Source organism: Eschrichtius robustus, chromosome 20 (genome assembly GCF_028021215.1).
Source record: "Eschrichtius robustus isolate mEscRob2 chromosome 20, mEscRob2.pri, whole genome shotgun sequence".
In the NCBI taxonomy this organism is placed as follows: Eukaryota; Metazoa; Chordata; class Mammalia; order Artiodactyla; family Eschrichtiidae; genus Eschrichtius; species Eschrichtius robustus.
Window position 1 is genome coordinate 7,713,816 of NC_090843.1, and position 21,555 is coordinate 7,735,370.

General features: G+C 54.2%; 2 protein-coding genes and 1 long non-coding RNA gene across 5 annotated transcripts; 1 reads left to right on the forward strand and 2 right to left on the reverse strand.

Annotated features, from left to right (window-relative positions):
* Window positions 1–1,693: 1,693 nt before the first annotated feature.
* TRIM47 (tripartite motif containing 47) lies at window positions 1,694–6,476 on the reverse strand. Of its 2 annotated transcripts, none has more exons than XM_068531797.1 (6): window positions 5,752–6,476; window positions 4,666–4,761; window positions 3,860–4,090; window positions 3,486–3,684; window positions 2,949–3,020; window positions 1,694–2,666 (listed from the first exon to the last, which is right to left on the reverse strand). In XM_068531797.1, exons 1-6 carry the CDS (start codon window positions 6,424–6,426, stop codon window positions 2,026–2,028), a joined length of 1,914 nt encoding a protein of 637 aa, XP_068387898.1. In that variant the 5' UTR covers window positions 6,427–6,476; the 3' UTR covers window positions 1,694–2,025. The 2 variants fall into 2 exon arrangements, with proteins under 2 accessions (XP_068387898.1, XP_068387897.1); XM_068531796.1 differs by having other exon boundaries at window positions 2,949–3,023.
* On the forward strand, window positions 5,475–15,051 carry LOC137755606 (uncharacterized). The gene is made up of 4 exons (XR_011072029.1): window positions 5,475–5,660; window positions 7,439–7,534; window positions 8,039–8,112; window positions 15,027–15,051. It is a non-coding gene; the product is annotated as an uncharacterized lncRNA (long non-coding RNA).
* On the reverse strand, window positions 14,997–21,535 carry TRIM65 (tripartite motif containing 65). 2 transcript variants are annotated; one of them, XM_068531798.1, is made up of 6 exons: window positions 19,704–21,535; window positions 18,350–18,445; window positions 17,870–18,103; window positions 17,610–17,784; window positions 17,406–17,471; window positions 14,997–16,852 (listed from the first exon to the last, which is right to left on the reverse strand). In XM_068531798.1, the coding sequence occupies exons 1-6, from the start codon at window positions 20,319–20,321 to the stop codon at window positions 16,278–16,280; spliced, it is 1,764 nt and encodes a 587-aa protein (XP_068387899.1). In that variant the 5' UTR covers window positions 20,322–21,535; the 3' UTR covers window positions 14,997–16,277. The 2 variants fall into 2 exon arrangements, with proteins under 2 accessions (XP_068387899.1, XP_068387900.1); XM_068531799.1 differs by lacking the exon at window positions 17,406–17,471.
* Window positions 21,536–21,555: the final 20 nt, after the last annotated feature.

Sequence of the window (21,555 nt, forward strand, 5' to 3'; positions counted from 1 at the left end):
GTTCGAGCCCTGGTCCGGGAAGATCCCACATGCCTCAGAGCAACTAAGCCCGTGTGCCACAATTACTGAACCTGTGTTCTAGAGCCTGTGAGCCACAACTACTGAGCCCACGTGCCACAACTACTGAGCCCGCGTGCCACAACTACTGAAGCCCACGTGCCTAGAGCCCGTGCTCCGCAACAAGAGAAGCCACCGCAATGAGAAGCCCGCACACTGCAAGGAAGAGTAGCCCCCGTTCGCCGCAACTAGAGAAAGCCCGCGTGAAGCAACGAAGACCCAACGCAGCCAAAAATAAAAATAAGAAAAAGATGCACAAGGTTCCATGAGTCTTTGGAAGCTGGCAGTCACTCTGCAAGTGGCAGGGACTTTGTGGTTGCAGAGTTGACTAGTCAGGCCCGAATTCCAACCAGGAAGCGCCAGTCCTGTGCAGGGGCCTCGTCCATCTGACTCACGTTCCGTGACATGCCAGGACCCTGCAGGATCAGGGACCCGAGGGTTCTCTGTAAGGGGAGTGTGTGGGGTGGGGCGTGCCAGGGTGGGCGGTGGGAGGGGCTCTGGGAAAGGCGGGAGGCTCCCATTGGTCCACGTTGTGACAGTGACAGGAGCAGCCTCCCCCATCCGCCCCAGGCCCGGGGAGGTGGGGCCCTTGGCTGTCAAGGAAACCGTGGAGAGAACACAGAGCCCCAGGAGCCAGCAGGCCCCGCCCGGAAAAACAACATCCTGGCTTCTGGGGCACCAGCAGGCTCTGTAGGAGGGGCTATTTTTAGCTGGTGAGGCAGCCAGGGCAGGACTTGTATGGCCTTGCTGTCTGGCTGCATAACTCACCCATTGTCCCACCGGACCTTGGGCTCTTTGCCTGCCTCTGCTCTCCAGGCATGGCCCTCCCTGGGGTGCACCTGAGTCACAGACGACCCCAGGAGGAGGGGGCTGGCCTGGGAACACACTCACCTCGTAGCCTCAGGGAGCAAGCCTTCCCCTTGCAAGCAGAACGCGGGCATCCCAAGCTAGGATGGGGGTTCTGGAGCGGCAGGGGCTCTGGGCCTTCTTGGGAGAGAGACGGAGGTTCTGCTGGGGCCCAGGGCCCAGGGTCTCCCCCGCGTGGAGGCGAAGCACCGTTCCAGCCGCACAGCTGGTGTGGAGATGGGAGGCAGCTTCCAAAGGAGGACACAGGTCATTTTAGTGTAGATGTTCTCCGCTCCAGCCGCACCCGGGGGTCAGTCCAACCACATCTCTCATGGGCTGAGAAAGTATGTGTATGAAAGAAGCTCTAGGTCTCAAACTTTCTTGCCCATGCCCAGGAGTCATGCCCTGCTCTTGGGGGCTGTGATGTCTGTATTTAATCCTGGGCACAAACACCATTAGGCAGGTCCAGAACTAGGCTGTGGCATCAAGGATGAAAATAGCAGATGGGAACCAGGCTATCCAAAGCAAACACTCGGGCAGCCAGAATGACTGTGGGGCTGAACCCCTCCGGGAGAAGCCACCTCTACCTCTCCCTGTCCAGAACCAGGGAGCAGGTGTGCCCCAAAGGGTAGGCACCCCATTTCAGCCTCCTCTTCCTGGGCCAGGGTTCTCCCTCCCAATAGGAATCTGGGACTAGGCTTGTTCCCTTGTCCTGCCTTTCAAGACCTGCTCTTGAAAGATGAGAAGTATTGGGAATTCTTGGTGGGTGGAGAGAAGGGTAGAAAAGGGAGTCAGTCATTCGACAAATGTTTATTGAGCACCTACTATGTGCCAGGCACTGTCCCAAGAACCTGGGAGAGGAAAGGTCGGGGTGACCCTGGAGCTGTCCAAGCTGCAGTGCCTTCTCCCAGAAACAAGGCCCGCAGGGGGACAGGGTCTCAGCCTCCTCCCTGAGAGGTGGAAGACCTTGTATATGGAAGGTGGAGGCCTCTAGAAATTAGAAGCCTGGGGAATGTGTGGGGCTCCAAGGCTGGTGTCTTCCCTGGGGCAAAGCAGGGGTGCAGAGAAGCAAGCTTCCCAGGAGCTGGGACAGCAGCGGGAGGAGGCCCCGTGCCCCCTGCATCACCTCCTCTTCAGCACGGATATGCAGGACTTCTTGAGGGGCCCGATCTGCAGATGGGCATCCACGCTCTCCAGGAAGAAGGCGGGCTTGAGCCTGTGTGTGAAGAGCTCCGCAAAGTGGCTGTCCAGGCGGCTCTGGAAGGGGTCAACCGGGGAGGCTGGGGTGCCACACCGGCGGGCCCGGGAGGACTTCAGCCTCCGCAGAAGGCTCATCTTGCCATCCCGCACGGCGTAGAAGGCCAGGGCTCGGTCAGCATATTCCAGGCAGATCCCGACGGTGGGCGAGAAGGGCTGGGGCAGGAGCACCTCCAGCCCGTGGAACCAGACGGAGAAGCTGCGTCCGTTCCACTGCAGGCAGCAGGAGTGAGCATTGCGTCCAAGCCGGCCCCGGTCGTAGGGCTCTTGCGGGGAGAAGTCTTCGGCCATGACTCCCACGCTGACCCAGCCCTCAATGATCTCCACCTCCCAGTAGTAGGTGCCCCGGTCCAGGGCGCCCTCGCCCAGCACCTGCTCGCAATGGGTGAAGCGGGTGGGCGACTCGGGGTAGTTGATGGGACACAGCACCCTCTTCACACCCTTGGTTCCAAACAGCTGCAGGAACTTGTCTGCCGTGTCGCTGTCCAGGTCCACAATGTAGGCAACTGCTCCCACGGAACAGACAGAGAGAGATGCAGGGCTCAGGTCCAAGGTCAGGTGGGACAGCCCCTCCCCTAGGGGCCCACCTCCCCAAACACAGCCTCTCCCCTCCTCTGCAACTGGCCCTCCGCAACCAGGCCACCCTGGGGAGCACCGCATGAGCTGACCTGGTTCACCAGCATGAATGAGGAGGGACAGGAATCCAAGCCCTCATGCGCCAGGGCCCAGCCCAGCAGCCTTGGGAGGGCCCAGTATGAGCAGCGGGGCGAGCCCAGGTGTCGACTTACACTTGAGGAAGTAATCCCTGGGAGCCTCACTCTCCAGGCTGTTGGTGCTTTCGGGGTCCTGGGACTCAGCATCTGCTGCAGAAGAGGAGACAGCGCAGAGGGGGTCTCCCCGGCTGCCCGTGGCTGGGCCGCTGTGCAAGGTGACTCCCCCCCGACCCCGAACCTGTGACTGAACTTCCCCTCCTCCCCCTTCCTCCCAGCACCCCAGGCCACCTGGGGACAGGCACATGCCCAAATATGGTACACTGTGTTCACACACATGCCTGGTCCTCGGGCTCTGCCCCCACTCCACTTCCTCCCTGGGCCTCAGCCCTTCTGAAGCTAGAGGGTGGTCTAGGAGAGGCCTGCTCTGCCCCCTGGGCTGTGGCCAAAGGGGCTGACTCGTGCTTACAGGGTGGTGGCTCCAGCCATTGGCAGGATTTTGGGTCCCACCCTGAGCCTGGCAGTTTCCATCCTCCACTCCTGAACGGGCACCAGGCCTGGGGGCCTGTGCGGGGAGTCTGGGGAAGGATGAGTCACTTGCGGGGGGGCACCCACCTTCCGTGCCTGGCTTCTGCAGCCCGTCCTCGTCGCTGCCCAGCCCCTGCAGCTGCTCCCACTGGCTGGTGCAGGCTGAAGCCAGGCCGTCTCGTACCACCTGCACGGCCTGGGATGACTTGGTGAAGCTGAGCTCCCTTGGGGGCCCGGGCCCAGGGCCGCATCCCTCCTCCAGGGCCAGCCTGAGCGCCAGGAGCTCCTGTGCCAGACAAACGCCCATTAAGGCCCTGCTGGCCACAGCTCCTCCTGGCTGGGGTGAGACGGCTCCGCCAGGAGGCTGGCACAGCCCTGAAGCCCAGGCACCCGCTGCCTTCTCCCTCCGCCTCCCGCCTACCCCCTTCCGTGTCCTCTCTGGCCTGCAGAGCTGCCCTCACCTGCAGGAAGCTGACCGAGTCGGCTTCAGGGACCTGACTGAGGTTGCGGCGGGCCCGGCTGAGCCGGCTGCGCTGTTCCTCCTGCCGCCGCAGGTCGCCCTGGGAGCGGCCCAGCAGGGTCGCCTCCCCCTCGTCGATGAAGGCCAGCACCTCTGTCTGAAACCCCTGCAGGACGGCCGCAGCCTCGGCAAACAGCTGGCTCACCCTTTCCCGCTCCGCCACGGCTGCACTCTGCACAGGAGGACAGAGGTGGCGGTGATGAGGGCAAAGAACGTCACTTCCCAGACCTCACTTTCCCACCCTGCCCTCTCGGGGGGACAGAAGCACCAGCCCCAGCTGCCCTGGATCTATGTCAGGTCAGGGGAGACACTTGTGCTCACTGGAGCCGGGCAATGCCTTGAGCGTGGGCTTCTTTTTAAAATTTTATTTATTTATTTATTTATTTTTGGCTGTGCTGGGTCTTCGTTTCTGTGCGAGGGCTTTCTCTAGTTGCGGCAAGCGGGGGCCACTCTTCATCGCGGTGGGCGGGCCTCTCGCTATCGCGGCCTCTCTTGTTGCGGAGCACAGGCTCCAGACGCGCAGGCTCAGTAATTGTGGCTCACGGGCCCAGTTGCTCCGTGGCATGTGGGATCTTCCCAGACCAGGGCTGGAACCCGTGTGCCCTGCATTGGCAGGCAGATTCTCAACCACTGCACCACCAGGGAAGCCCGAGCGTGGGCTTCTTTAGAGTGGACGGTACCATGCTGAGAGCTCACACTGCCAGGAGCCTACCGCAGGAGGGAACGGGGGTTAGGACGGGATCTGACCTTGATGAGGGCCACCGTGCGCCGGGACTGTGCGATGCCCGCTCCCAGCTCGTCCATGCGGTCCTCCACAGCACTCAGGACTTTGGGCTGCTCGGCCTGTGAACGACACCCTTGAGCACGGGGTCTGGCAGAGGTCACAACACTGCACTGGTGTCCCAGGCCTCACCAAGGGGGGGAGGAGAGGGGTGACCTGGGAGGGAGTGGTATCTGGGTATAGGTGGGACTGGGAGTGGCCATGATATGCCAGAGGTGCCTCAAGCCCAGGCTGATGCCATTCCCGAATGCCCAGGGAGAGGGCAGGCTGGCCAGCTGTGTGTTGTCTGCCTCCCCTCTTTGACTGGTGAGCAAGTAGAGGGCCATCTATGGTCCTCAGTGTTGCTCACATTCATTTGAGAACTTCCTTCAGTGGGGAAGAGGCAGAGAAAGAGAGTGAGGAGGGGGCCCTGCACAAGATGGCATTCAGCTGTCCCGGGGATCATTGTCCCCAAAGAGTCTGTGCCCCCAGCCCAGGCCTGAAAAATAGGGATTCCGGGCAAATCCCCTGGGTCTTATGAGTCACCACTCCAGGCAGGAGAGACGGAAAATCCCAAGGCAGAGGCGCCAAGACCGGGCTGGGGGCCAAAGGAAACTGCGGGCGGAGGTAACCGGCCGGACAGCGTGCACAAGCTCCCACCACGGGCCCCCGGAACAGCTGGACAGAGCGGTCTGTGTGCTCGGCCCACCCTCTGCAGCACTCCTTTCGCCTGCCACACCCATCCAAACCCTCAGCCCAGGCAAATCTGAGCGGCGAAAATCAGCCGCCTGGGATCACGTGGGCCTAACCCGGCTCCCTGCTGCTTTAAACCCCAAGGCCCCTGCTCCAGCCTCAGGCTCCCAGCCCGCCCATCTTTTTCGAGTTCTCACTGGGTCCCTCCAACCCCCATTCTCGTCCCGAGCGGAATGTCCCACAGCGAGCGGAGACCGTCAGGGCTGGAAGGGACCGCAAAAATCCTCAGGTTAGAGGAGGGAATTAAGGATGGGGGTGAGGGGGTCCCCGGCCCTCGGCCGCCACGCGAGGCCCGTCGCCCGCCCGCGCCCGCGCCCCACCTCCTGGAGCGCGCGCTCCTGCTCCAGCGGCACGAGCTCGTGGCCCCGGTGCTCCTGGGCGGCACAGGCCTCACACAGGCACACTCGCTCCGCGCGGCAGTAGCGCTCGAGCGGCCGCAGGTGGCGAGGACACAGGCTCTCCTCCAGCCGGCGCAGCGGCGGCACCAGGCGGTGTCCGCGCAGCGCGGGGCTGCGCTCGTGCGGGCCTAGGTGCGCGGGGCAGAAGGAGGCGAAGCAGGAGAGGCAGGAGAGCGCGGCGGGTAGGGCGGCGCCCTCGGGGCACGCGTCGCAGCGCACCGGCTCTTCGCCCGCCGGCCATGGCTCCGGCGCGCAGGGAGCCGACGGCTCCGGGGCGCTGGGCGGCGCACTGGGCGCCACCGGCTCGGGGGCCCGGGCCGGGCCGGAGCCGGGGCCGGGCCCCGGGCCCGAGCCCTGGCGGAGCTGCAGCAGCTCGGACAGCGTGTGGTTCTTGCGGAGCTGCAGGCCGTCGGGGAAGGGCTCCTGGCACAGCGGGCAGCGGGCCGTGCCTCCCGGCCCGCCGGCGCCACCCGCGCCGCGGTGCGGCCAGAGCGCGCCCAGGCAGGCGAGGCAGAAGTTGTGGCCGCAGGGCAGCGTCACTGGCTCCCGGAGCGGCTCCAGGCAGATGGGGCAGCTGAAGGGGCCGCTGCCGTCCATGGCTCCGCGGTCGCGGGGCACCGCCTGTGCTGCTCCCGTCTGGGAGGGACCCGGACTGTTCGCGATGCGGCTCCGCCCCTGGGACCGAGGCCAAGGATCCGGCCCCCGCCCGCCCCCCGGCTCGGACCGCCCCCCAGCGCCACAGGCCCGCCCGCCGGCCCTGACACCCAGCCCCAGGCCCCCGGACAGCGCGGGGTGGCCTCTGGGCCCCGTCTGACCCCTAAGGGCTCCTGGACGAAAGGGCTGTGAGAGAGAGAGGGCAGAGGGCAGAGAAGGCAATGCGGGGGACACGCTGAAAGCAGGGAAGGAGTTCACTCCTCCATGACCCCCCATAAACTCCCCCACCCCATGGCCAGCCAGGGGCTCCGGAGGGGCTGGGTGACCCCACTTTGTTCCGCAGGCACCTTTGCGCTCCAGACCCCTCCGCAGCACCTTTAAGCAAAGTTGCTGAGCTGCTGAAGGCGGGGGGGGGGGGGGGGGGGGGGGTGGGGGGGTGGGGGGGAATAACTGCTGATATGCGCATGTTTTTGCCCCTATTTAACCCGGGTGGGAAACTTGGGCTTCTCTAAACTTGAAATGGGAAGTTGATGTCACCCTCCAGGTCCATCGTCCTGGGAATTCAGTTCTGGTCCACCGACACTCCTGTGGTGTGCCTGGGGCTAGGGGTGTGGGTTCCCCAAGTGGAGGCGTTTGCTGAGACTCGTTCAACTATGCACTCAAAATGGTGCATTTTAGTATATGTAAACTATACCTCGATAATGTTAAATTTAAAAAAATAGAATGGCAACAGAATAACAAAAGTAGCATTGGGTTGTAACCCAAAGTATAAAATAAACAAACATCCGTGAGCTCAGGCTGGTGTAAATAAATGACTGGATAAATAAATAAATGAGGGAGAATAGACAAATTTCCCATTCAGAGGAATTCCAAACAGTTTTGGTAAATACTCCAAGGTGGAGAATGGCTTCCCACTCCTTAAGTGTAGACGGTGCATAGTGACTTTCTTCCAAAGGGAGCAGAAGAGTAACTTTACAATGGAGAAACCTAATGAAAACCACCTCAGCCAGGTGATCAAGGTCAACATCAACAGTGATAAGTCATGTCGGCAGTAAGTACCCTTGATATGATGTGGTCTTCCTACCCAAAAGCCCATAACCCCACTCTAATTATGATTAAAACTTTAGACAAATCCCAATAAGACACAGACTACACAGCACCTGACCAGAACCCCTTGAAACTGTCAAGGTCATCAAACAAAAGCAGGGAAAGTCTGAAAAATTGTCACATCCAAGAGAAGCCCAAGGAGACATGATAACTAAATGTAATGTGTATTCTGGACATGTTCCTGAGAGAGAAAAAGGATGTTAAGGGGAAACTAAGGCAATTCGAATAAATTATAGAATATAGTTAATAAGAATGTATCAATATTGGCTCTTTCAATGTGACAAATGTACCATAGTCACCATGTGAACAGAAGGGGAAATTGGGAGGGAGGTATATGGGAATTCTGAATGATCTTTGTAACTTTTCTGTAACTTTGTAACTATTCTAAAATTAAAAGTTCATTTTAAAAAAAAACTAAAATAATTGGGGCAATGCTTCCTACCCCTAGGCCTGCAGACCTGCTGCTGATGAGAGGCCAAAGTGGAAGGAATAAAGTGGTGGAGAGGATTGATCCACCTAGAGGTGGGGATTAGCCTTTCTTGCTCTGCGGGGGGCCCTCTTGAAGCCTGGTGTAGTCTCAGAAGCCTTTCCGGAATAATGCTTTTAAATGCACAAAATAAAATGCAGAAGATTCCATGGCAACCAATTACATTGAAATACAGGTTCAAAATATAAAGAAAAGAAATTTGCGATAAAGTTATATATGTGTTTCTTTAACACAAGAACAAATAACAAGATCTGATGGAGGCCTAAGAATTACTGTATTTTTGAAATAGTGATGAATGTAAACATATTTCAAGTTCTCTGTCACCTCTGTAATGTGCTATGAAAAATCTATAACTTCTTTTTTTTTGAATTTTTGAATTTTATTTTATTTTTTATACAGAAGGTTCTTATTAGTTATCTACTTTACACATATTAGTGTACACATGTCAATCCCAATCTTCCAATTCATCCCACCACCACTCCCCTCGCCACTTCCCCCCTTGGTGTCCATACGTTTGTTCTCTACATCTGTGTCTCAACTTCTGCCCTGCAAACCAGTTCATCTGTACCATTTTTCTAGGTTCCACATACATGCGTTAATATACGATATTTGTTTTTCTCTTTCTGACTTACTTCACTCTGTATGACAGTCTCTAGATCCATCCACGTCTCAACAAATGACTCAATTTCGTTCCTTTTTATGGCTGAGTAGTATTCCATTGTATATATGTACCACATCTTCTTTATCCATTCGTCTGTCGATGGGCATTTAGGTTGCTTCCATGACCTGGCTATTGTAAATAGTGCTGCAATGAACATTGGGGGGCATGTGTCTTTTTGAATTACGGTTTTCTCTGGGTATATGCCCAGTAGTGGGATTGCTGGATCATATGGTAATTCTATTTTTAGTTTTTTAAGGAACCTCCATACTGTTCTCCATAGTGGCTGTATCAATTTACATTCCCACCAACAGTGCAAGAGGGTTCCCTTTTCTCCACACCCTCTCCAACATTTGTTGTTTGTAGATTTTCTGATGATGCCCATTCTAACTGGTGTGAGGTGATACCTCATTGTAGTTTAGATTTTCATTGCTCTAATAATTAGTGATGTTGAGCAGCTTTTCATGTGCTTCTTGGCCATCTGTATGTCTTCTTTGGAGAAATGTCTATTTAGGTCTTCTGCCCATGTTTGGATTGGGTTGTTTGTTTCTTTAATATTGAGCTGCATGAACTGTTTATATATTTTGGAGATTAATCCTTTGTTCGTTGATTTGTTTGCAAATATTTTCTCCCATTCTGAGGCTTGTCTTTTCGTCTTGTTTATGGTTTCCTTTACTGTGCAAAAGCTTTTAAGTTTCATTAGGTCCCATTTGTTTATTTTTGTTTTTATTTCCATTACTCTAGGAGGTGGATCAAAAAAGATCTTGCTGTGATTTATGTCAAAGAGTGTTCTTCCTATGTTTTCCTCTAAGAGTTTTATAGTGTCCGGTCTTACATTTAGGTCTCGAATCCATTTTGAGTTTATTTTTATGTATGGTGTTAGGGAGTGTTCTAATTTCATTCTTTTACATGTAGCTGTCCAGTTTTCCCAGCACCACTTATTGAAGAGACTGTGTTTTCTCCATTGTATATCCTTGCCTCCTTTGTCATAGATTAGTTGACCATAGGTGTGTGGGTTTATATCTGGGCTTTCTATCCTGTTCCATTGATCTATATTTCTGTTTTTGTGCCAGTACCATATTGTCTTGATTACTGTAACTTTGTAGTATAGTCTGAAGTCAGGGAGTCTGATTCCTCCACCTCCGTTTTTTTCCCTCAAGACTGCTTGGGCTATTCGGGGTCTTTTGTGTCTCCATACAAATTCTAAGATTTTTTTGTTCTAGTTCCGTAAAAAATGCCATGGGTAATTTGATAGGGATTGCATTGAATCTGTAGATTGCTTTGGGTAGTATAGTCAATTTCACAATATTGATTCTTCCAATCCAAGAGCATGGTATATCTCTCCTTCTGTTGGTATCATCTTTAATTTCTTTCATCAGTGTCTTATAGTTTTCTGCATACGGGTCTTTTGTCTCCCTAGGTAGGTTTATTCCTAGGTATTTTATTCTTTTTGTTGCAATGGTAAATGGGAGTGTTTCCTTAATTTCTCTTTCAGATTTTTCATCATTAGTGTATAGGAATGCAAGAGATTTCTGTGCATTAATTTTGTATCCTGCAACTTTACCAAATTCATTGATTAGCTCTAGTAGTTTTCTGGTGGCATTTTTAGGATTCTCTATGTATAGTATCATGTCATCGGCAAACAACGACTGTTTTACTTCTTCTTTTCCAATTTGTATTGCTTTTATTTCTTTTTCTCCTCTGATTGCTGTGGCTAGGACTTCCAAAACTATGTTGAATAATAGTGGCGAGAGTGGACATCCTTGTCTTGTTCCTGATCTTAGAGGAAATGCTTTCAGTTTTTCACCATGGAGAATGATGTTTGCTGTGGGTTTGTCGTATACGGCCTTTATTATGTTGAGGTAGGTTCCCTCTATGCCCTCTTTCTGGAGAGTTTTTATCATAAATGGGTGTTGAATTTTGTCAAAAGCTTTTTCTGCATCTGTTGAGATGATCATATGGTTTTTCTTCTTCAGTTTGTTAATATGGTGTATCACATTGATTGATTTGCGTATATTGAAGAATCCTTGCATCCCTGGGATAAATCCCACTTGATCGTGGTGTATGATCCTTTTAATGTGTTGTTGGATTCTGTTTGCTAGTATTTTGTTGAGGATTTTTGCATCTATATTCATCAAAGATATTGGTCTGTAATTTTCTTTTTTTGTAGTGTCTTTGTCTGGTTTTGGTATCAGGGTGATGGTGGCCTCATAGAATGAGTTTGGGAGTGTTCCTTCCTCTGCAATTTTTTGGAAGAGTTTGAGAAGGATGGGTGTTAGCTCTTCTCTAAATGTTTGATAGATTTCACCTGTGAAGCCATCCGGTCCTGGACTTTTGTTTGTTGGAAGGTTTTTAATCACAGTTCCAATTTCATTACTTGTGATTGGTCTGTTCATATTTTCTATTTCTTCCTGGTTCAGTCTTGGAAGGTTATACCTTTCTAAGAATTTGTTCATTTCTTCCAGGTTGTCCATTTTATTGGCATAGAGTTGCTTGTAGTAGTCTCTTTTGATGCTTTGTATTTCTGCAGTGTCTGTTGTAACTTCTCCTTTTTCATTTCTAATTTTATTGATTTGAGTCCCCTCCCTCTTTTTCTTGATGAGTCTGGCTAATGGTTTATCAATTTTGTTTATCTTCTCAAGGAACCAGCTTTTAGGGTTATTGATCTTTGCTATTGTTTTCTTTGTTTCTATTTCATTTATTTCTGCTCTGATCTTTATGATTTCTTTCCTTCTGCTAACTTTGGGTTTTGTTTGTTCTTCTTTCTCTAGTTCCTTTAGGTGTAAGTTTAGATTGTTTATTTGAGATTTTTCTTGTTTCTTGAGGTAGGCTTGTATTGCTATAAAGTTCCCTCTTAGAACTGCTTTTGCTGCATCCCATAGGTTTTGGATCATCGTGTTTTCATTGTAATTTGTCTCTAGGTATTTTTTGAAAAAAATCTGTAATTTCTATTGGTGACAAGTCACAGCTGTTGCTAACATCACTGCAGTGTGTTTTCTCCATTTGTAATAGAAATGCTAAATTTCCATTAGAGGACAGTGAAAATAAAGAGAATTTCCCCCCTAAGACCCCGGGTTAAAAATGTCTAATTTAGGGAGAATTCCCTGGCAGTCCAGTGGTTAGGACTTGGCAGTTTCATTGCCATGGCCTGGGTTCAATCCCTGGTTGGGGAGCTAAGATCCTGCAGCACAGCTCCCCCCCCCCCCCCAGAAAAAGGCTAATTTAGAAAGATGCTATGCAGAGCCTCCTGGGAAGAGAGAAGAAAACTAAGATCTATTATGTATTAAGAGAGGTGGGATCCACTCCTGGGGGTTTTGTGGGAAGTGGGGGGGAGGGCAGGAAACCGTGGAGGCCTGCATGGAGGAAGTAGCATTTGAGTTGGGCTTTCACAGACTGCTAGGGCTCAGGCATGCAGAAACTAGGGTGGGAAAAGATCTTCTGGGCAGAGCAGCAGAGGGAACCAGGCTGGGTGTGCCTAGTTTGGCAGGAAGGCGGGTAATGAGTTCCATAAGTTGGTTTCCACAAGGAGCACTTGATCTTGACTGTCCCTTGTTTGCCAAGACCCAGCAACGGTTCAGAGGCTCAGGCATCAGCGCCACCCTGCTCGGCAGCTTGGCAGCCAGGATGCCTGGGCTTGCTGAGACCACAGACCCGCCTGGTTCTGGAGGGGAAAGAAGGGTGCCACTCAGGCTTGGGGGTGCTCAGGGATGAGTCCCAGCCAGCCCTCTGCTCCCCACCCCACAGCCTGTTCAGGAAGATGTGCTCCCTCAGGAAAGCTTGGAGATGTGATTTGCCAGGGTGGCGGCATTTTGATACTTCATTTCCGTTACGGTAGCTTTAAGTTGCCCAATATATTCATTATTCTTGAAATGAATTGGCTCTTAAGGGGAAAGGGTAACTGACACTCTGCTGACGCCTGCATCTCACTCTGCCCTTGCCAGGACTGTCATGAAGGAGGGGAAATAGAATTCCAATAGGTTACATATCTTGCCAGAGGTCACATAACTAGTCCTGTGGAGGAGGTGGAATTTAAACCCAGAAGGTGCAACCTGAAAGTAATCCTAAACCTCACATCATAAATGACCTTGTCTGGCTGCAGTACTGCTTACCAAAAAAAAAACAAAACAAAAAAAGTCAAACAGAAACAAAAACAAACAAGCAAAAGCAGTTGAGCAAATGATAGTACTTAGCAAGCCACGGCTAGCTTTGCTTGCATCTCTGAAAAAAAATGGAAATGGGATCCAAGCCATGTCCCACAGTAGCACTTCTTCTTTATGCTACTGACGTGCTTTAAAACACTTGTTTATTTCAAAGTACTATATTTAGAGTATCTAAAAACTAAACAATTTAATGAGGCTTATAACAAAAGCTGGCAGTCCCGTGTCCCACCTCCTCCAGATTCTTGCTCCCATGGACAACCAGGTTCAACTCTTAACCATCTCTTCCAGCACTTACCTCCTCGTCTCTAAAGCACGTGCTTATAAGCCCTGAATGTGTGAACGTCTGTGCTCGTATTTCTGGAAATTTTGATTCTTTATCGCTTCTCCTTTGTGTTGAGCTCCCCATTGCTTGGATCCCAGGTCTCCCTTTCCCTTCATTGATTTCTTTATTTTTGAAAAGTGGGTGCTCTGGGGGCTTCCTGGGAATGGATGTGGAAGTGTCTGCAAATGTCTTGGTTCAGGCTTTGCCCATGATTGACAGTTTGGCTGGATATGGAATTCTAATATTTATTTATTTATTTATGGCTGCGTCGGGTCTTTCTTGTGGCATGTGGGATCTTTGGTTGTGGTGCGCGGGCTCCAGAGCATGTGGGCTCAGCAGTTGTGGTGAGCGGGCTTAATTGCCCCGTAGCATGTGGGATCTTAGTTCCCCGACGAGGGATTGAACCCACGTCCCCTGCACCGGAAGGCGGATTCTCAACCACTGGACCACCAGGGAAGTCCCGTGTATGGAATTCTAAATGGAAATCTTTCCCCCTCAGAGTCTCAAAGGCCTGGCTCCATTGTCTTCTAGCTTCCAGCCCCGTGTTACTTGAAGCCACATTTCCTATTGTCACCACGCTGCTCCCTTCCATCCCTTCCTGCCTGGGCAAGAGCAGCCTCTTATTCTCTTTACCCCTCCCCTCTCTGGCCTCCAATCCAACTCCCTCCAACTCCACTGGCCCAGAGGCCCCTGTCTTTTAAAATCTCTCCCGCCCTCCCCTGCTCTTTTTCTGTCCCTGCGCCCACCTTGCTGATTCTGCCTCACAGACGCCCAGAAACTGCGAGGAGTGGGGCAGAGGTGCTGGCAACACCCCTAGGCTCATCAAATGTGTCCTCTTTATAAAAGTTACACCCCAAAGCCCATGCTTCTTTCTCCCTCTACACCAAGGCATTTTTCCTGGAGAGGAGGCGGAGAGTCCTGTTAGAATCAGGAGGACCCAGCGAATTTAATCTGAAGTAGCTGTCCAGGAGATCTGTCAATGCTTGCCTCCAGACCTACTTGGGAAGCACTTCTCCATAGCACTCTATAAAAATAGGGACTTCCCTGGTGGTCCAGTGATTAGGACTCAGCGCTTGCACTGCGGGGGGCCCAGGTTTGATCCCCGGTCGGGGAACTAAGATCCCACAAGCATCACGGCAAAAAAAAAAAAAAGAAAAAGAAAAATGGCAGTAGTGTCACATGTAAACAAAGGTTAATGATCACAATATAGAACCTTCCCACAGGACAACATGGAAAGGACTAACAACCCAATAAAAAAGTAAATCCACAGAATAAATGACCCAAGACACTTCCCACCACGGAAGCAGAAAAGGGGCTGTTCTTCCTTTCTCTGCCCCTTTCAGAACGTGGGCTCGGCTAGCTGGACACTTGTGTTGGGTGTCGGGGCTCTGGGATCATGAGGGACAGTTAGAATCTGTATGCCGGGACAGCCAGCGATGATGGCTACCTGGCCAGCCCAATCCTGCATCCCGCCCTGCCAGGCCTTTCAGCTCCTGCTGTTAACCCAGCTGTCACACTGTCGGGCCGGCTGCCCAGTGTCACAACCTCCTTCCCCTGTTTGGGGACCTCCCCACCTTAGGACTCTTACTGGAAGCGCCTTGCCCAGGCTGCACCAATCAGAGGCCTGGCCCTGCCCTTGAACAGAGAGCCACACAGCTGAGGAGTGAGGCCGCAAGATGGAGTTTGCAACTGTGGCAGCAGCCGGGGCCAGGTTACCGTGTGGGGAGGGAGGTACACTTTATATAAATATAAAAATATTTTTTAATTTTTGGAGTATGTGTTATCCTTTAATAAAACTTTTATTGTCAGATACTTACACATGAGTATATAAAACGTGTGTGTGCAGTGGGAAAAGTTATACAGCAAACACCCTTGGAACCACCACCCAGATCAAGAAGTGGAACATTTCAAGTACAAAGCTACTGCTCCCCTATGGCCCAGCGCCCTCACTTCCAGAAACACAAGCAAAAACACGTACAAGGATCTTCGCGGAAACATGTTCTGAAGAGCAAAAACCAAAATAAAAGGAGTCGGCAGTGTGCTGGCACCTACACGAATGACTGTGCTTAATCCCCACACCCCGGCTGGGGATGAGGTGGGGAAGACGGCGGCTGAGGCTCTGCCACAACAGCTGGCCTGGTGGGATGCGGGGCAGGGGCCCTAGCTGGCCTGACTCAAGGTTCCTTTATTTTGGTCCTTTGTATAAAAATAAAAAATCTTCAAGTGTTCATTTCTGAACACTCAACAGAAATTTCTCCGTTGAGCAATTCCTCTTTAGGAAATGTAGCCTATGTACGTAACAATAAATATGGCCAAAGCTTCCTGTTCAAAAATAGTCATCACGGCCATATTTTTACAGCCCTCAAATAAAACGTTTTGACTGTCCAATAATGGGTAAACAAATTCTGATTAGAATTTGTCTTCGTCATTAGAATGACTGTCTATACTGTAGTCATTCAGAGAAAAGTTTTTAACAATGTGAAAAATGCTTGTTAAATAAAACACGCAGAAAACACAATTGTTTATAGAATACGATCACAAGGACGTACAAAGTAGAAGAGAAAAAGACCAAAATATACCAAATGTTAAGGAAAATAACAAAAGAAAAGAGATAAAGATGAGGAGGGAAAAGGTAAATATCAATTTTCCCAAGATTTCCTCTAGGAATCGTTTGTTCCTCGGTCTACACTGGGGCTGCTGCATGTATGATTTTGTCTGTCCCACTCTGTGGTGTGTCCCGCACCACACTCGCTCTCCTAAAGGACCAGGAGCCCTGGGCACTGCACTAGCCTCTGAGGTCCAGGCAGTGCCTAGAACTGGGCTCCCATTTTACTTCCTTTAGCCCCTGTCCCCTTCAGAGAGGCTGGAAAGGTAAACTCCAGTTTGGAGGCTCCACCCACCTCTCTCTCCAAGTGCCTGGTCCTGACTCGGTCTTCCGGCCAACAACTGGTCCCGTTAGAGCTGTGGCCTCAGGCCCCCAGGCCAGGGGCTGGGGCAGTTCTTGGGCCCACAGGCCTGGTGGCACCTGGTCCTGACCCCGAGCTCCATCCCGTGCCTTCCTCAGCTGAGCCCTGAGGCCTCTTCCTGGAGCCCTGGAGGGAGCTTGGCCTCGGGCCGATGGCACAGGGTCAGGGTCCTACCCTCGAGGAGCCAGAATACGGGGTAGAGGGGCCGGGCGAAGATGGCATGGAAGGTATACAAGGATTGGGTCTCGGGCTCCAGGCTGTAGAAGGTGAGGCAGCCAGAGGTCAGGTCCAAATCCACGCCCAGGAGCCGCCCTGATACCCCTGGGAGGCGCCGGGCCTCCCCGTTGTGCCAGGCCTGGGCGCTGTCCTCCTGAATGCAGAGCCCCCAGGAGCTGGGCCCGCGGCCGATGTTGTCCGTGTGGGGCCCCAGCTTGCGCCTCGTCAGTTCCGAGTAGGCGACGCCCAGCGTCACCGAGTGGCTGGACGCACGCACCTCCCAGTAGTGCCGCCCGGCCTGGAAGCTCTGGGCACACTGCACCTGCCAGAGCTCGAAGCTGCCCGGCCCATCTGGGCCCTGGGGCTTGCGACAGTGCTTTACCCGCCGGTCCTGCTGAGACAGGCAGAAGTGACGGTTGGCGCTGACGGGGTCGAAGGTCAGGTTGCGATAATCTGTTGGGCGGAGATGGACGGAAGGTGAGTGGGCAAGGGTGCCTGTGCCTGGCCACCACCCTGTCCCCAGAGGGGAGAGACAGCAACTGAAGCTCCACGGGCAGATCGCTAGACATCTGCCGGGGCGACTGCAAGCTGAGCTAACGTGGACATCGTCTCAGCATCCGACCCTCCATGCAACCCCTGAGGTGGAACCTTCCATCAGCCTCGTTTCACAGATGAGAAAACGGAGGTTCAGAAAGGTCACCTAACTTCGTAGTAAGTGGAAGTACTGTGATCGATCCCAGATTTGGGTGCCCAGAATCTCCTTAAACACTATGCTGCCTGCACATGTGAGAGGTGTACATCCTGCAACAGGTGTGCAGGGGGGCGAGGCTAGCCCCAGGGAGGGGAGTGAAACAGACTTCCTGTACAGAACAGTCACAGCACGTGCCCCGCACACACACGTGCGCACAGTGCACACGTGTACACACACAGACCCATGTGTACGCACAATGCACGCACACGCACACGCTCACACAGGTGCACACACACATTCGATGGGCCTTCTTACTCTGCCAGAGTTTCCTCCTCCGTGGACAAACGAGGCTCGGGACTGGTGCCAGGGGACCTGGGGCCTCTAGGGGGCAAAGCAGTGTTTTTAGGGGAGTGATCTGGAGGGGAGCTCATGGGGGGCTGGGCCTTGACTCCATTACCACCCCAGTGGGAAGAACAGCTGGGCCCAGAGGGGTAGAGAGAGATCTGGGGTCAGCCTTACCCATGGAGCCCAAGTCAGCAGCCTCGGCTGGTGCTCCGGGGTGGCCCCCCTCTTCCAGGAGGAGGGCACACAGCTGGCTCAGTGACTCCTTCAGGCCACCAAGCTGCTGATCTTCGTCCCAATGCGGGAGAGTCAGTGGCCCTAGAGGGCCTGGGGGCGCCAGGAGCTGTGATTCCTGAGCCCCGGGGACAGCTGCAGTAAGCCGGGGCACGAGGGGCAGGCACACTGGTCCCCCACCCTGCCGCCCCAAGGCCCGGTACCTGGAGGAAGGTCCGGTCATCCAATTGCTCCAGGAGGTTGCGAATCCTGTGGTCACAGCAAGACAAAGCCTCCAGGTGGCCCCGCAGTCGCTGTTTCTCGTCCCGGGCCTGTTCCAGCGCCTGTGTCTTGGCCACCTCGATGTCCCTCAGAGCCAAGTCCCGCTGCATCTCCAGGGCCTGCAGCAGGCGGCTGAACTTGCCAGAGATCACGGAGGTCAGCGTGCAGGCTGAGCTCTGGGTGGGCACAGGAGTCGTCGAGGGTAGCCAGGGCCCTGGGCTGCCTGCTGGCCTGAGGGGTGGGGAGGTGGGGAGCCACGGTCCCTGGAATCTCTCCCCCCATTCAGCCCTTCCTTTCCTGCTGCCAGGAGGCATTTTCAAGGCAGCTTATACCTACCGCCCAGTGTCCCAGGGACCAGCCGGTGGCTGCCTGAAGGACACAGCATGAGGACATGGGGGGCGTGGAACAGACAGGCCTTATACCTGGATCTGGCTGCTTCGCTGCTGCAGCTCCTGTAGCTGGCTCTCAGCCTGGGTGGCCTGCTGCTGGGCGACCTCCAGTGTGGCTCTCAGCTGGGCCTGTGGTGCCCACCGGGGGACAAGTGACAAGAGGGGGCCAGGACTGGCTGTGAAGTTCCCCCCTCAGCCAGTCAAAACACCTGCAGATGCTGGGCATCCCCTCCTCATGCCACCCCAGGTGAGGCCAGCATGCAGAGCATCAGCCTTGGTGTAAGCCCCGGGAGAACTGGGTCAGAGTCCCAGGGAGGCCTGGACAAAGCCCCTTCCCCACCGGGAGCAGGGTGGTGCACGGGTGGCGCAGAGGCCTTGGGCTGAAGACGAGCAACCTGGGGCAGAGCAGCCCCCCACTACGCCAAGTCAATAAATGGGAGCTTAGGCAGCCTTGCCGGGAAGGGGCAACGACCCAAAGCACCAAAGCTTTTTGACAGGTGGGCAGTGCAGCGCAGGTATAAGGTGGGTTCTTCCAAATGCCTGGCCAGTCCTCAGGCCCAGCTTTGGACATGAGGGGGAAGGGGGCACCCCTATTTGGTTGTGACCTGTCTGGTCTCCTCGAGGATCAAAATGCTGTACTCTCGTAGTTCAGGACTGCGCACCTGCTAGGATTTGGTTCCCTGTATCAGGTCAAGAGCCTATCTTGATTCTTCTCGTCCCAGCAACACTTTGACAGAAGGACTGATATTATCCCCGATTCACAGATGAGGAAACGGGTCAGAGAAGCTGCCAACTTGGCCAAAGTAATCAGGTCTTCCTAAGTGCAACGCTTGTGCCTCTGTTCAGGCCTCACCGCCTCCAGCACAGTAAAACATGCTGAAGGTAGGAGGGGGCAGGGCAGATTTTTCTGGTTCACCCTGACTCTCCCCCAAGGGCACACATCCAGCCCCTCACACCCCAGCGTCACTTCCCCTCTCTCTAGCCAAATTCTAGCTCCTGCAGTGCATCTGGCCGGCTGTACCACCAGTTCCTCCCTCTCTCCTTGTTGCTGCCCTCCGCTGGCCTCCACTGCAAACTTCGATGCTTAGTGCAAGGTCTTAGGCCCCACGAGCAGTAACATCCTGTCCTTACTCTGTGCCTTCAGCAGCCACAGGGATTATCCTCCAACATTCTAGCTCTGGGCTCCTTGACCTCCTCATTCCATCTCAGCCACTCACCCCTGTAACTTCACCCTGGACCCGTCACCAGCTCTAACATCTCTTTCAAGCATCTGTTTTCTGACCACCACCTCCTTTCAACCCAGAATAAAAACAGGGCCAAGCGAAGCTGCTGAAGCTGCCAGCCCCGCCCGGGTGCAGAGAGCAGGGCGGGGTCCCGCGAGGGTCACCTCGCGCTCCCGGCGCTCCGCGTCCAGCAGCGTCCGCTCGTGGAGGCGACACTCGCGCACGGTACACACGCTGCACACGCAGAGGCCCTCGGTGCGGCAGAAAAGCTCGAGCGGCCTCCCGTGCCGGGGGCAGCACGCGCCGGGGCCGGGGCCGGGGCCGGGGTCGGGGCCGGGGTCTGGCGCCGGCCGGGCGCGCAGCTCCTCCAGCACGCCGCACAGAGCCACGTTGCGGCGCAGCTCGGCGCTGTCGGGGAAGGGCGCCCGGCACTCGGGGCACACCTTCTCCCAGCGGCCCCAGCAGTCCCGGATACAGGCCCAGCAGAAGTTGTGGCCGCAGAGCAGCGTCACCGGGTCCTGGTAGAGCCCCAGGCAGATGGCACAGGTCAGGCAGTCCTCCATACTCTGCGAAGCCATGGCGGCGGCGGGCGGCCCTAGGCGCGCGGGCGGAAGGCCGGGGCCTCTTAAAGGGCCCGCCGGCGCCCGGGTGCGGGTGCGGCGGGCGGAGCCATGACCCGCCTGGGAAGACGAACTTGACAGCCCTTCTTCCGCCCCCACCAGCCGCCACTCCCAGCGCGCCCGCTCCACCCTGCGCCGACGGCTGCGGGCTTGGCTTCCCATTCCGGTGCTCGGCCCCTGTCAACTCCGAGCCACCCCTGCCTGCCTTTTACCACCCCAGGCTGGGAGCTGGGGTCCAGCAACTCTCTGGGACCTCCATCCTGCTTCCCTAGATCCTCAGTCCAGCAGCTCCCGTGCAGGGAATCTGGGAAACCCGTCGGGCCTCCAGGCCTCCTCCTGGCTGAGGGCCACCACAGGAACCTCTTCTGAGCCCCTCATCTGAAAATCTCATGCAAATACTAACAACAACAAGGGTTGTTGTTATCTACCTCCCAGGGGTTTTGGCGACTAAATGGAACAGGACCGCACATGGTAGTGCCTGGCAATGAGCATGGGGCACACAGCTAGTGCTCATTAAATGCTCTCTCCTGACCCGAGGGGCCCTGCTGCACTTTTTCCTTGAGCTGAGTTTCAGGCACTTGCCGGATTAGGGTGTCTCCCTTCTCTAGGTTATGCCTAATTTTGGTTCTTTTAAGGTAAACAGTGAGGTGGAAATTTCTGGTTACCAAGAGACAGAGACCAAAAAACAGTGGTTCCTTCCTACCCCCTTTAATGGAAACTCAAAGCAAGCTTCAACTGCACTTGGAATCCCCTCTTGGTGTCAGCCCTCTGCTGGGGAGAGTTCCTTGTTTGCAGGTCCCAACTGTTCTGGAACCTCACTTTTTAGAGGTGGTTCCCCGGCAGCTGAGCACAGAAGGATCCTGACCGCTAACCCACCTGCCCTGGGGTAGTGTGTGCTGGGCCAGCGTGAGTTGGAGGAGGGTTAAACTCTTTCTTTCCAAAGGAGCTGGCCTAATTTTGAGGCAGGGCGTCCTTTCCCTTCGATGCAGCAAGCATATTATGTCTTCTGTGTGGTAATATGTGAAGTTTCTCTTGCTGGAAAAGGTGCATTGATCTCTTGACTGGCTACTAGGCAGTCTTTGCCTTTAGATAGGAGAAATACCCTAACCATCCAAGCAAGCACTCAGGAGCTTTCTGGGTCCTGAGCAGGGGGCATGCCCAGAGATCTTTGAGACCTGCCTTTGCCCCCACCTGACAAGGCTTCTTATTCAAAGCATTTGGAGGCCAGGAGCCTGTGAACAGCCGGCAAGGGGCCAATGCCCAGGGCTGGCAAATTTCTTTCAAGAGGCCTGTGGGAGCAGCCAGGGCCCACTGCCTGCTTTTCTTCTGCACCCGTCTTCAGCCAGTGGATCGCAGGGCCTCTGACACCCTCAGGAAGCAGAGGTGAGGGGTGTGG

What these genes read in the sequence shown, in the direction of transcription:
- TRIM47 (XM_068531796.1), bottom strand. Translation starts at nt 6,426, where the DNA reads ATGGACGGCAGCGGCCCCTTCAGCTGCCCCATCTGCCTGGAGCCGCTC. An exon ending in GCAGAAGCCAGGCACGGAAG is followed by an intron (nt 3,024 to 3,485) that starts GTGGGTGCCCCC and finishes CCTCTTCTGCAG; the next exon opens with CAGATGCTGAGTCCCAGGAC. An exon ending in CAGGGATTACTTCCTCAAGT is followed by an intron (nt 2,667 to 2,948) that starts GTAAGTCGACAC and finishes CCGTGGGAGCAG; the next exon opens with TTGCCTACATTGTGGACCTG.
- TRIM65 (XM_068531798.1), bottom strand. Translation starts at nt 20,321, where the DNA reads ATGGGAAGCCAAGCCCGCAGCCGTCGGCGCAGGGTGGAGCGGGCGCGC. An exon ending in CGGAGCGCCGGGAGCGCGAG is followed by an intron (nt 18,446 to 19,703) that starts GTGACCCTCGCG and finishes TGGGCACCACAG; the next exon opens with GCCCAGCTGAGAGCCACACT. An exon ending in TGCTGACTTGGGCTCCATGG is followed by an intron (nt 17,472 to 17,609) that starts GTAAGGCTGACC and finishes TTTGCCCCCTAG; the next exon opens with AGGCCCCAGGTCCCCTGGCA.